This window comes from Macaca fascicularis, chromosome 1 (assembly GCF_037993035.2).
Source record: "Macaca fascicularis isolate 582-1 chromosome 1, T2T-MFA8v1.1".
NCBI classification, from domain to species: domain Eukaryota; kingdom Metazoa; phylum Chordata; class Mammalia; order Primates; family Cercopithecidae; genus Macaca; species Macaca fascicularis.
Window position 1 is genome coordinate 157750952 of NC_088375.1, and position 13819 is coordinate 157764770.

At 43.8% G+C, this 13819-nt stretch overlaps 1 protein-coding gene and 1 long non-coding RNA gene across 7 annotated transcripts in view; both read right to left on the reverse strand.

Moving 5' to 3' along the window:
- ST6GALNAC5 (ST6 N-acetylgalactosaminide alpha-2,6-sialyltransferase 5) overlaps window positions 1–13601 on the reverse strand; it is a 194470-nt gene extending 180869 nt beyond the window's left edge. For all 6 annotated transcript variants that reach the window (XR_010577621.2, XM_045368617.3, XM_045368610.3 and 3 more), the window contains exons 1-2: window positions 13391–13601; window positions 12333–12572 (exon numbers count right to left, since the gene is read on the reverse strand). Coding sequence is in view for 4 of the 6 variants with exons in the window: in XM_045368617.3 (XP_045224552.1) it covers window positions 12333–12572; window positions 13391–13405 (255 nt within the window). In the remaining 2 variants the exon portion in view is untranslated. The remainder of the gene's footprint in view (window positions 1–12332; window positions 12573–13390) is intronic.
- Window positions 9600–10813, reverse strand: LOC141407820 (uncharacterized). Its single transcript, XR_012418611.1, has 2 exons — window positions 10680–10813; window positions 9600–9807 (listed from the first exon to the last, which is right to left on the reverse strand). It is a non-coding gene; the product is annotated as an uncharacterized lncRNA (long non-coding RNA).
- Window positions 13602–13819: the final 218 nt, after the last annotated feature.

The window sequence follows — 13819 nt, forward strand, 5'->3', positions numbered from 1 at the left end:
TTTAAGAGATAATCACTCCTTGTCATTCTATACTTAAGGCCCTACACAGCTGTCCAAAGAGTATATAATAGGCGAATAAGAGGTTTTAAGGAATGACTTGTTGATTAATGATATGCTTTAATTTTTCAAAGTCCTTTCACATATTTAATCTTCCATAATCCTAGTATTTGCAAAGCAGAAATTATACTATACTGACACTTCACCCTAGAGGTTATGGAAGTTCTCATTTGTAACAGGTATCATGTTTCTAAGACAGACCTGATTGCAAATACTCTGTCTTGTGGGGCCAACACAATTATATCCACATTCACCATAGCATGAGTGTGATGGTTAATGCTGAGTGTCAACTTGATTGGATTGAGGGATACAAAGTGTTAATCCTGGGTATGTGTGTGTCAAAAGGGATTAACATTTGAGTCACTGGGCTGGAGAAGGCAGATTCACCCTAAATCTTATGGGCACAATCTAATCAGCTTCAAGCGAAGCTGGCGAGACTGGCCTAGCCTCTCAGCCTACATCTTTCTCCCATGCTGGATGCTTCCTGCCCTTGAACACTGGACTCCAAGTTCATTTTTGAGACTCAGAATGGCTCTTTTTGTCCCTCAAGCTGCGGACAGCCTATTGTGGAAACCTGTGATTGTGTAAGTTAATACTTAATAAACTCCCCTATATATATGTATATCCTATTAGTTCTGTCTCTCTACAGAATGCTGACTCATACAGATTTTGGTAGCAGGAGTGGTTCTAGAGGAAAAGAATATTAAGGATGGAGTTCTTTTGTTGGTTTTGGGGTTTCTGAAGTTGGCTGCTTAATATGATTAGACCCTAAAATGCCAAGGACTCTACTTCTAATACTATGGAGAACACTGATAGTCCTTGGTGTAAACTGTTTAGAGAGTTATGCAAAATAAATGCATTTGACACTCCTGATTCACCGCTCATGAGAGGCAAGGAGTTTAGTGACTCTATATGTAATAATTTTGATCATATGTGGAGAACCAAGAAACATAATGAAGCTGGTTGGTTGTTCCTAAGTTCAGTTGACAAAGTGATGAAAGAAAATGATGAATTCAGGGATTCTGTTTCCTGGCTTCAGAAGCAGATACTGCGCCTCAAATCTGATAAGACTGCCCTGAGTGAAAGTCTTATCTCCCGTAGAGAAAGAGCTGAAATTGTGGAAAACAGACACAAGTTCTTATTATGCAAGTGGCTGACTTGCAACAAAAGGTATGTGCACAGCCTCACCAGGTGTCTACTGTTAGAGGCATTGATTGGAAAAGAATGGGACCCTGCAACTTGGAATGGGGACATGTGGAAGACCCCAGTGAAGCTGGGGACACTGAGTTTGTAAACTCTGATGAACCTTTACTTGCCAGAAGGAACAGCTTCCCAATCCGCAGTAGTGGCAACATCCCCTCCCAGACCCATGCTGCCATCAGCCTTTCCACTTCTGTCTGAGGAGATAAACCCTGTACTGCTTGAGGCAACAGTGATGGCCTCCCCTGAGGCAGCTGCCAGGCCAAATAGTGTTGATTCTCCTCAGGAGCCACCCCCAACACCCCTGTTTGCTTCTAGACCTATAACTAGACTAAAGTCCCAGTGGGCCTCTAGAGATGAGGTTGAGAGTGTGACCCAATAGGAGGTGTGCTACACTTGAAAAGAACTGTTCGAATTCTCTAATTTATATAAACAGCAATCTGGAGAATAGGCATGGGAATGCATATTAAGGGTATGGGACTATGGTGGAAGGAACATAGAGTTGGATCAGGCTGAATTTATTGATTTGGGCCCACTCTGCTTTTAATACTGCAGCTCCGGGAGTTAAAAAAGGTTCTAATAGTTTATTTGCTTGGTTAGCTGAAATAGGGATTAAAAGATGACTCACTGTGAGTGAGCTGGAAATGTCTGATCTCCCCTGGTTTAATGGAGAGGAAGGGACCCAAAGGTTTAGGGAGACTGGGATGGTGGAGTGGATTTGTCACTTTAGACCCATCTGGGAGGGTCCAGAAGATATACCCTTGAACAATGCCTTGTGAAATAGATTTATGAGGGCAGCACCCGCATTTTTGAAGAGTCCTATAATTGGTCTTTTCTGTATGTCAGATCTAACAGTGGGAACCAAGTCAGTCAACTATAAAATTTAAATATAGTGGGAATAATTGGATCTTGAGGTGTTGGGGCCAAGTGGCGGCACTCAACCATCAAAGGCAATGTGGGCATAGCTACCGTAATGGACAGCAGAGGCAAAGCAACAATCAGAATAGCCCGATTCATGTAGAGCTCTGGCATTTGCTAATTAATCAAAGTGTTCCTAGAAGTGAAATTTATAAGAAGCCTACTGCATTTCTACTTAATTTATACAAGCAGAAAATTTCAAAGTCAAATGGACAAAAGACTAATTTGAATTGTAAAAACAAAGAATCATCACCCTTTAATCAATTTCCAAACTTGAGCCAGTTTACAGACCCAGAACCTCTTGAATGAAGGGGAGCTTGGATCCCCTTGAGGAAGGACCCTACTACATTACCGACAATTTAGGCAGTGACTCTTTTTCCCATCCTTCCCCTAGAAGATCTCCAGCCTTTTACCAGGGTACCTGTGCACTGGGGAAAGGGAAATGATCAGACATTTCAGGAACTACTGGACACTGGCTCTGAGCTGATGTTGATTCTAGGGTACCCAAAATGTCATTGAGGTCCTCCCATTAAAGTAGGGGCTTATGGAGGTCAGGTAATTAATGGAGTTTTGCTCAGGTCTGACTTACAGTGAGTCCGGTGGGTCCCCAGACTCATCCTGTAGTCATTTCCCCAGTTCCAGAATGCATAATTGGCATAGACATACTTAGTAACTGGCAGAACCCCTACATTGGCTTCCTGACTGGTAGGGTGAGGGCCATTATGGTGGGAAAGACCAAATGGAAGCCATTAGAGATGGCTCCACCTAGAAATACAGTAAATCAAAAACAATATTGCATCCCTGTAGGGATTGCAAAGATTAGTGCCGCCATCAAGGACTTGAAAGATGCAGGGTGGTGAGTCCTACCACATCCCTGTTCGACTCTCCCACCTGGCCTGTGCAGAAGACAGACGGATCTTGGAGAATGACAGTGGATTATCATAAACTTAACCAAGTGGCAACTCCAACTGCAGCTGCTGTACCAGATGTGGTGTCACTACTTGAGCAAATGAACATATCTCCTGGTACCGGGTATGTAGCCATTGATTCGGCAAATCCATTCCCGTCCATAAGGCCCACCAGAAGCAATTTGCCTTCAGCTGGCAAGGCCAGCAATATACCTTTACTGTCCTGCCTTCGGGGTATATCAACTCTCTAGCTTTGTGTCATAATCTTATTCAGAGAGACCTTGATCACTTTTCGTTTCTACAAGATATCACACTGGTCCATTACATTGATGACATCATGCTGATTGGATCCAGTGAGCAAGAATTAGCAAACACACTAGACTTATCGGTGAGACATTTGCGTGCCAGAAGATGGGAAATAAATTCAACTAAAATTCAAGGACCTTCTACCTCAGTAAAATTTCTAGGGGTCCAGTGGTGTGGGGCCTGTCGAGATATTCCCTTTAAGGTGAAGGATAAGTTGCTGCATTTGGCCCCTCCTACAACCAAGAAAGAGGCGCAACAGCTACTGGGCCCATTTAGATTTTGGAGGCAACATATTCCTCACTGGGGTGTGTTACTCTGGCCCATTTATCAAGTGACCCAAAAGGCTGCCAGTTTTTAGTGGGGTCCAGAACAGGAGAAGGCTCTGCAACAGGCTCAGGCTGCTGTGCAAGCTGCTCTGCCACTTGGGCCATATGACCCAGCAGATCCAATGGTGCTTGAGGTGTCAGTGGCAGATAGGGATGCTGTTTGGAGCCTTTGGTGAATCACCGCAGAGGCCTCTAAGATTTTAGAGGAAGGCCCTGCCATCTTCTGCGGATAACTACTCTCCTTTTGTTGTTACTGGGCTTTGGTGGAAACTGAACATTTGGCTATGGGTCATCAAGTCACCATGCAAACTGAATTGCCCATCATGAACTGAGTGCTTTCTGGCCCATTCAGCCAAAAAGCGGGTTGTGCACAGCAACATTCCATCATCAAATGGAAGTGGTATATATGTGATCGGGCTTGAGCAGGTCCTGAAGGCACAAGTTAGTTACATGAGGAAGTGGCTCAAATGCCCATGGTCTCCACTCTTACCACCCTGCCTTCTCCCTCAGCCTCCATGGATGGCCTCATGGGGAGTTCCCCATGATCAGTTGACAGAGAAGAGAAGACTAAGGCCTGGTTCACAGATGGTTCTGCATGGTATGCAGGCACCACCTGAAAGTAGACAGCTGTAGCACTACAGCCCTTTCTAGGACATCCTTGAAGGACAGCAGTGAAGGGAAATCTTCCCAGTGGGCAGAACTTCTAGCAGTACATCTGGTTGTGCACTTTGCATGGAAGGAGAAATGACCAGATGTATGATTATATACTGATTCATGGGCTGTAGCCAATGGTTTGGCTGGATGGTCAGGGACTTGGAAGAAGCATGATTGGAAAATTGGTGACAAAGAAATTTAAGGAAGAGGTATGTGGATGGAATTTTTTGAGGGGTCAAAAAATGTGAAGATATTTGTATCCCATGTCAGTGTTCACATGGAGTGACTTCAGCAGAGGAGGATTTAAATAATGACCTATTCTGTGGGCACCACTCAGCTTCTTTCCCCAGCCACCCATATCATTGCCCAATGGGCCCATGAACAAAGTGGCCATGGTGGCAGAGATGAAGGTTAACCATGGGCTCAGCAACATGGACTTCCACTCACCAAGGCTGACATGGCTATTGCCACTGCTGAGTGCCCAACTTGACAGCAGCGGAGACCAACATTGAGCCCTCGATATGGCACCATTCCCTGGGGTGATCTGCCAGCTACCTGGTGTCAGGTTGATTATATTGGACCTCTCCCATCATGGAAAAGGCAGATGTTTGTCCTAACTGGAATAGACACTTACTCTGGATATGGTTTTGCCTATCCTGCACACAATGCTTCTGCCAAGACTATCATCCATGAACTCACTGAACGCCTTATCCATCATCATGGTATTCCACACAGCATTGCCTCTCACCAAGGCACTCACTTTTTGGCTAAAGAAGTGTGGCAGTCGGCTCACGCTTGTGGAATTCACTGGTCTTACCATGTTCCCTATTATCCTGAAGCAGCTGGATTTATAGAATGGTGAACTGGCCTTTCAAAGTCACAATTACAATGCCAACTAGGTGACAATACTTTGCAGGGCTGGGGCAAAGTTCTCCAGAAGGCCATGGTGGCAGGGATGTATGCTCTGCGTCAGTGTCCCATATATGGTACTGTTTCTCCCATAGCCAGGATTCACGGGTCTAGGAATCAAGGGGTGGAAGTGGAAGCGGAACAACTCACCATCACCCCTAGTGATCCACTAGCAAAATTTTTGCTTCCTGTTCCTGCAACATTATGTTCTGCTGTCCTAGAGGTCTTAGCTACAAAAACAGGAACGCTGCCACCTGGAGACACAATGATTCCATTAAACTGAAGTTAAGATTGCCACCTGGACACCTTGGGCTGCTCCTACCTTTAAGTCAACAGGCCAAGAAGGGAGTTACACTGTTGGCTAGGGTGACTGACCCAGACTATCAAGATGAAATCAGTCCACTACTCCACAACAGAGGTAAGGAAGAGTATGCGTGGAATACAGGAGATCCATTAGGGTGTCCATTAGGATATTATCATGCTTTGTGACTAAAGTCAATGGGAAACTACAACTGCCCAATCCAGGTAGGACTACAAATGACCCTTCAGGAATGAAGGTTTGGGTCACTCCACCAGGAAAAAAACCGTGACCTGCTGAGGTGCTTGCTGAAGGCAAAGGGAATAGAGAATGGGTAGTAGAAGAAGGTAGTAATCATTACTAGCTACTTGAGCAGCTGCAGAAATGAGGACTGTAACTATCATGAGTATTCCCTCCTTCTTCTGTTAAAAACACGTTTGTGCATGTATACACTTGTACTAAGAAAAGATCTTCATTTTATTTCCTTTTCCTTTATCATGTGACATAAGATGTATTGACCACATATCAGCAGTTAAGTATTAACTTTATGTAATAGTATTTGGGTTGGTGGTTGGTGTGTTTCCAGTTGTATGAAGGATAGTTATATTATATTAGGCATTATTATGACCTCACTATTGTCTTTATTTGAAGATTGTGTATGATCTCAGGAGATGTGTATGGGTTCAAATTGACAAGGGGTGGACTTGTGATGGTTAATACTGAGCGTCAACTTGATTGGATTGAGGGATACAAAGTATTAATCCTGTGTGTCTGCATGATGTTGCCAAAAGGGATTAACATTTGAGTCAGTGGGCTGGGGAAGGCAGAGCCACCCTTAATCTGGTGGGCATCATCTAATCAGCTTCCAGGGACTATAAAGCAGACAGAAAAACGTGAAAAGGCGAGGTGGGCCTAGCCTCCCAGCCTACATCTTTCTCCCATGCTGGACACTTCCTGCCCTTGAAAATTGGACTCCAAGTTCTTCAGTTTTGAGACTCAGACTGACTCTCCTTGCTCCTCAAGCTTACAGCCTATTGTGGGAAGGTGTGATCGTGTAAGTTAATACTTAATAAACTCCCAGGGGTGTGTGTGTGTGTGTGTGTGTATACATATCCTATTAGCTCTGTCTCCTTAAAGAACCCTGACTAATCCAATCAGTTATGAGATTTAGCTTGGTTAAGGTGGTCGCCATATGTTACAGAGACATTTAAGAAGGTTTAACTTCATGAGTGCAGAAGACCCTATGTCATGCCAAAGGAAAATCATAAAGAGACAATATTTTGAATTTAAAATCAATCCACTTTGAAGTTGCTTTGATATCCAATTTGTTCACTTATTATTCATTGGATGTCCTGCACACACGCATGAACAGATATGAGGCTAATAAGGTGTGGAATACTAGTCTGAAAGCTTTGCAAACTTCTAAGGTAATAATATAATTTAACTTGTTTTATAGATGGAGAAAGATCACAGAAATTATCTTCTTTTTAGAGTCAGTGCCTTGAATTATTGCTTCCTGATTTCAAATTATTATTCATTGCTTGCCTTATTATTGAACTTTTCTGGCTTCTTTGTCTTTTCTCTGCAACTATTAGATCAAAGGTTCTTTGAGGGTAGGGACTGTGTTCTTCCTCAAGAATGCCCAATTTTGAAACTATTAGGCCTTCAACAAGTATTTACCAAAGGCTATGATTAGTTCAAAAACCTAGAAATGAATTAGTGCAGAGCTACACATTGTGATGATTAAAAACATTTCAAACAATGTTTCTCAAAGTTTAATGTGTGCAATATTTAAAAAGGAAGCTTGTTAAACATGGATACCTAAATCTCATTCCCAAAGATTCTTTTGTCTTTCCTCTTAAATCATTACCTCCTCTGCCTTCCTGTTATTAGAATTACTTTTGTGGGCAGAACAAATTTAGGAAAAATGAGACACACTAGGGTCTTGAGACTGCACTGATGATTCTTGTAGAGAAAAAATTTGACATAGGTAAGTAGGTCTGTTCTTCTCTCCTCCACCTTCACTTCCTTCTTTCTTTCCATACATACTTATTGTGCACCCATTAAACTTTAGATATTGATCTAGGTCCTGGAGTTAAACTGTTCAACAAGATGTAAAAAGACACTGCTGTCACAGCACTTAGATTCCAGTTGGGGGAAGGGCAGAAAATAGACAAGTAAACTTTAAGATTATTTCAGATATTGTTAAGTGTTGTAAGGAAAATAAAACAGGCGAATATGACAGAGAATGACTGTTGAAGAGGGGGCTAGTTAAAGAATGTGGTTCACAAGAAGATGACATGTGACCTGATGACTGAATGACCAGAAGAAATCAACCATGCAAAAGACTTGGGGAAGAGCTTTCCAGGAAGCAAGAAGAGCATGTGCAAAGGTCCTGAGGCAGAATGAATGTTCACAGATCAGCAGGAAAGTCAGCATACCTGGAATTTAACAGTGAGCCAGGTCAAACTCATCTGCCATTTACAGGAGAATAGTGGTATCTTGAAATTATCCCGTGGGAAGCTGGAAAAATTATCCTGGCTGTCACATATTTAAGGAAGGTTAAGTATTTTAATAAATGTTATAAAAAAATTTATCCTGTTAAAAGCAACTACATTATTGAAATATGTGAAATAGTGTTCTTTTTCTGATTTTGGGGGTTTGATGCTTTGTGGTAACAGGGTTTCATTATCATTGGCAAATTACATTTTATAATACCTGAACATTGAAAATTAGCTCACTTTGAATTTCCTTGAGATTCAAATGATTTAGCATTCATTTCAGTCATTCATTCACAACTCAAATGTCATAATATATGGTCAAATACATTATGTAAACTTGTATTTGAGAATTTATACACTTTTCTAAAGGAGGAATACTCATTCCATAATTTCAAAATAAGTCAGATGGCATTTATCCAAATTCTGGTTTTGGATTATTATTTTTCAATTTTTGCACTGACTTGTCTTACCACTCCAACTGGATAGTTACCAGTTAATAGTAATAGTACTATTACAACTAAGCAATTTTGATTTGTCTGAATAACTGAGTGCCTAAAAAAGGAAAGAACCAAGGACAAGTATGTTATTGGTATGTGTAAAATCCATCCCTGGGGGATACTTCTGAAGCAAAGAGATAGCTGCTCAGCTCTAGACCCCCCTGATCACTGCCCTTTCATAAGCCATTTCAGTAAAGGGTAGCCTGGGTGATAGTGGGCCTTCTGTGATAAGAGCCTATCCTCTAGAAATGGGAATTAGCTCACAGTTTCATTTTACAGGGTCCACCAGATGGCAAATGACCTCATCTACCCAAACGAGATCCGGACTGGAAACTGAACTGCATTCCAAGTTCCCTTCCACTCTGCTATAAGACTTGGAGCTTTCCTCTAAGGATTTCTTGATTTTGTGTGTGTGTGTGTGTGTGTGTGTGTGTGAGCTTGGTTATACATTAGGCTGCAGTTCTAAATGCAGAAGTTTCCCAAAGCCATGAAAATTGGCTTCTTCAGTTGTACCTAAGCAATCTTGTTATCATTGGCTTCCAAAAATCGGGACCAAGAGAGTAATGTTAGAATACAGCTATAGTACCTGAAGAGACAGACATGTAACACGAGGGAAATGAGTTGGTGGAACATTTGTGGGAAGAGGTCTGGGGAGAGGGATTGGGAAAGAAGAGAAAGACTAACAGAAAATGCCTTCATTATGACAAGAAACTCCATGTAGCCTTCATTTAGTGATACTGAAATTACAACTGCAGCTCACATAGTTTGTGAAAGAGGAAGTAGAGAATATGACCATGAAAAGTGATATTTTAAGCCTCAACACATGCTGCTCATCACTGACTTGACTTGCAGCATATCTTTCAACAAAAGCACATAGTGATTTAATCTCAACAGTAATTCAGTCTGCAGCCATATGAGACAAGACCATCATTGCAGACAGGCTGTAATTTGTGAAATTCAGGTGCTGGGGATTAGGACCACCTGTTGAATTTAATCTTGGAACTGTTAATGTTAACCACATCATGTAACTGAGCATAAACACTACATATTTATCAGTCTTTGGGGCCTCCAGCTATAGAGGTATGAACATTTTCCTAAATAATATCTGTAACTCTCTCCAGACTCTGTAAATCAATGGCAGATAAAAAAGGCTGTTGAAATTCTGATTCAATATGCAGCAGCATATGGCTTGGTGGTCATCACATCCAGCATATTCCATCATTTTTCTGAGGCCTGATGTGAGGGTAAAAGAAAAATAAGCAATCTGAGTATCATCTGGCAATATAATAAGAATAGAAAAGCTTTCATTTCTTACTCTGTCCTGTGCTAATTGGAAAAAAAATTCCTAGCAATATTCTAACAAATGTCTTCCACCTTTGCCTTTGCAAGACTATAGAAAGATCTCAAATAAACCTAATTAAACAGCAACTTTTGGAGAGAATATAAACAACATTTTACATATGCACCTTCATATGACCATCCATAAGGGAACTCTGCCCAATTTCCTGTCAGCTAAATAGTAGCAGTAAAGAGAATCAGTTAATGCATTCTGAGAAGTTTATATTTAGTTCAGTGGGACAATTGGGATAATGTCTAAACAGAAGACATACACTTTAAGATATGCCTTTGTTCCTTTGCTTGTGGTGACGTGAACTCCCTCAAAACATTTGGGTATAGAATTTTGTGAGATGTTGGTGTTCCATGAAATAATTTCATTGATATTCATATTTATCTCCAAAGACCTTCTTCTACTAGGAATTCCAATGACTGTCACACAATATTTATCATTCATATAGCACTTCACAATTCGTAAAACCCTTTTACTGCATATCATTTCAATTTCCCATGTAGAGTATCAACATCCCCCCCCCACCAAATAGAAAAGGACGGTTCTTTGTTTCAGTAAAATAAGGCTCTGATAAACAAAAATTGAAATCAAATATATTTGTGTCAATAAACATTGTTTTGAACATAAACCTTAGGGTATTATACTTTGCATTAAGCAATCAATATTGTTAGCTGGTGTCTGTCCAGCAGAAGAACACAAGAAGAAAAGTATGAGAAATCTCTTCCCAAAAGCTGATCAAAACTTTCAGCAAATTTACCTTTTGATGCTGCCATTAATCAAAGCTTCTCAAGTGTTAGATAGTAATTTCCACCAAACAATAGCCATGGAAATCCATGAGCTCAGTATATCCATCATACACCAGTTACACATAAACACCACAGCCATCCACAGTCAGAAGCTAATGTCTAAACTTTCCTAGAACTCCAGCCCTTATTGGTTGCTTCCACATGCAGATACAAAGCATATAATAAGTCAACAACTAAGAGAGGAAACGAAAGCCGTAACTGTAAAATTGATAGCCATCTACTTTTGGATTTTAAGTCTACTAACACCCCCAACCTCTACTCCTGCCATAAAAATAAGTAAATAAATAAATAAATAAATAAATAATCGCTTCCTGATGAAATTGATTCCTCCTTTTTTACTTCCCTGAATTCTTCCCATTGCAAAATTCCACTTTTTCAAAGCAGCTTTCCTTGATCTTTCCAGGGAAGTCATCGTTCTCATTTTTGCACCTCTACAGTACTGTTCATCTCTAGCATTTATTATACATTTTTATCTATCGGTTTATCTCTCTACACACATTTCATAGTATATTGTTTGTCCTCAGGTATTTAAAGATCTGTAAGACTGGGTCCTGCCTTAAATTCTTTTATACCTTTCAAATCCTTAGCATTATGCATTAAACAAGTGTGTGGCAATATTTTGAATGCCACTTTTAAAAACTTTGGCTTTTTCACATGGTTAGAGCGACCTTTTCACACAAAAGGAGTATCTACTATATATTACTTCGGTTCACAACCATAAAATTTAGTAAAATAAAAGGAATAATTGGGAGATTTCAAGAAATCCTCTAGCTTTATAAAGCTGAGTGGAATTGTGTATTAATAAAAACATATGAGCAACTTCAAATAATGAGGGATACATTTAAACTGTATTAAAATATCTTCAGAATCAGCCAACTTGATTAGGATTCTCCCAGAGGCTTCACACACTGAAACCAGATATTTATTATTCCAGGGAAAAGAGGCTCAATTTTAAAAGATTCATCGTATTAATTATTAGCCGCGCCATCCAGCAGCTTCCCGGAAGGCAGAGGAAGACAGGCTCACAACGATGAGTTTCAAACCAATGGAAGCTGAGTTTGTGCCTCAAGTCTTCCATGCGTGCCTGGGCACCGCTCCCCAGGGCTGAGAGAATTCAGCCCAAAGCAATGCGCTGGAGAGATTAGAGGGGAACGTTGGATCCTGAGCAGTGGCCGCGGGCTGGCTGCGCTCACCCTCCGGTTCCGGGTCAGAGGAATGCTCAGGCTGGTACCCGCGCCATCCCCAGTTTTCTCCCACCAGGGAGCGACTCGGCAGCCAAACCCGAGGCTCCAGGAACCGGACCTCCATCCACAGCTGCAATTCTGGGGATCAGGGAGTTCTAGTTCCAGGGCCGATTTCTGCTGGGAAATTAGACTTTGGGGTCCACTCACCTCACCCCTATTTTCTACAAAACTTTGTGTCTTTCTCTAAATAAGAATTCATACCAAGTTGGAACTAGCCCACCCTACCCCAGAAGGTCCACTCCCCTCCAGCCTGCGAACGGCACCTACTCACAGCGCCTCCCAGCCCCGGGAAAGGGGAAAGGCTCAGGTGTGTGGGATCCCCAGGGTGAGTGGCCAGCGGGCTGGCGGGCATGCTGTCACCTTGTGGTCCGCCACGCCGAGGTATCCGTCCAGTGGCCGCGGTCCCGCGGGGACCCCGGGGCGCGGCTGGGGGCTGCTCTCCGCCGCCGGCAGCGAGCTGCCCGTGGCCGACGCCTGCTGCTGCTGTTGCTGCTGCTGCTGCTGCGGGGGCCGCTCCTTCTGGCCGCCGAGGTTGCTGTACACGAGCAACAAGCTGGTGCACATGGTGGTGAGCGCTAAACACACTGCTAGACCATGGCGCTGCGGGCGGGCGGGAGAGAGGAGAGGAGAGGGGCTGAGTGCAGACAACAGAGGAGCGCGCCCAGCGGGGACACCTGCGCGGTGGTCACACTAGTGGGGGAGATTTGGCGCGGGGTACGGCCTGGGCCCCAGCCCCGCCGCACGCAACTGGGACAGAGAAAGCACCGTACCCTTGCGTACCGCAAGGGATGCTCCGGCCGCGTCGCTGCTTTCGGCCGCCGACGCCCAGATCTCTCGGTAGAGGGCAGGTGGTGTACGGCCCCAGGCTAAGGGAGGGAGCGCGCCGGGGCCGAGGGCAGGGGTGGGTTTGCACTTTGGGGAAGGGTCCGTCTGCCTCAGCCACCCCAGCCAAGCTGCTGGAATCTTGAGTCCTTAACACCTCTCCTTTCCTGGGGCCCTGGGGCTCTCCCTTGGCGATCCTTGCAAGTTTGAAATCCAAGAAAACGAAGAAAGTCTGCAAAGGTCCCTCCTCCCCGTCCCTCTTAGTTTTTGGCAGGCTGTTGCTTTTGGGTACCCCCATCCCTGGAGCAATCTGCCCACTCCTCCATCCCACCTGCAGCTCTCTGCCACCCCCTCGGACCTCTCGCCGGAGATCTAGGAGGCGAGGCAACCCGGGTTCCCATCCTGGCTCTGGGATTCCGAGCCAGGCAGAGCTGGAGAATCGGGAGGGAACGCGGAGCGGGTAGAAAGTTGTCCCTTTGTAACAGGCGACCTCGCGGCCCAGGGTTAGGCGTCCCGGAGTCTCCCCGGTGCGTCCAGCGGACCCTGAGCCCGGGGATCCCCTTCTTTGCCCAGTGGAGTTGCCACAACTGACTCACCATCAGGGTCTTCATTTTGGGCACCTCTTTTGTGCAGAATCCTCAGGCTCGCGTGTCCGGGGTCACTTTTTCCTGGAGGGTTTCCATGATGGGTGATGGGGCTGAGGCGGCTCTGATTTTTGCCCAGCAGCCGGCCGCGGCAGATCGCGCGCGGGAGCCGCGGGACCCGGGAAGCGCCGCTGTTGCAGAGATTAGAGACAGAATTAAAACTGAACCGGACCCTCGTAGTCTCTCAGTGATCTACACAACTGCCGCCTGCCGCCGCCTGCTGGGTCCTAAAGACCTCTGCATCCTCCTCCCCGCCCCCAAATAACAATCTGAAATTTTCAGTAGTGAAATTTCTGGACAGAGAGAGTTAACCGAGCCAGTGTACCCACTTCTTGGTCCGCGGGCTTATTTATCTTTAAAGAAGTCATCAAGTAATAAAGG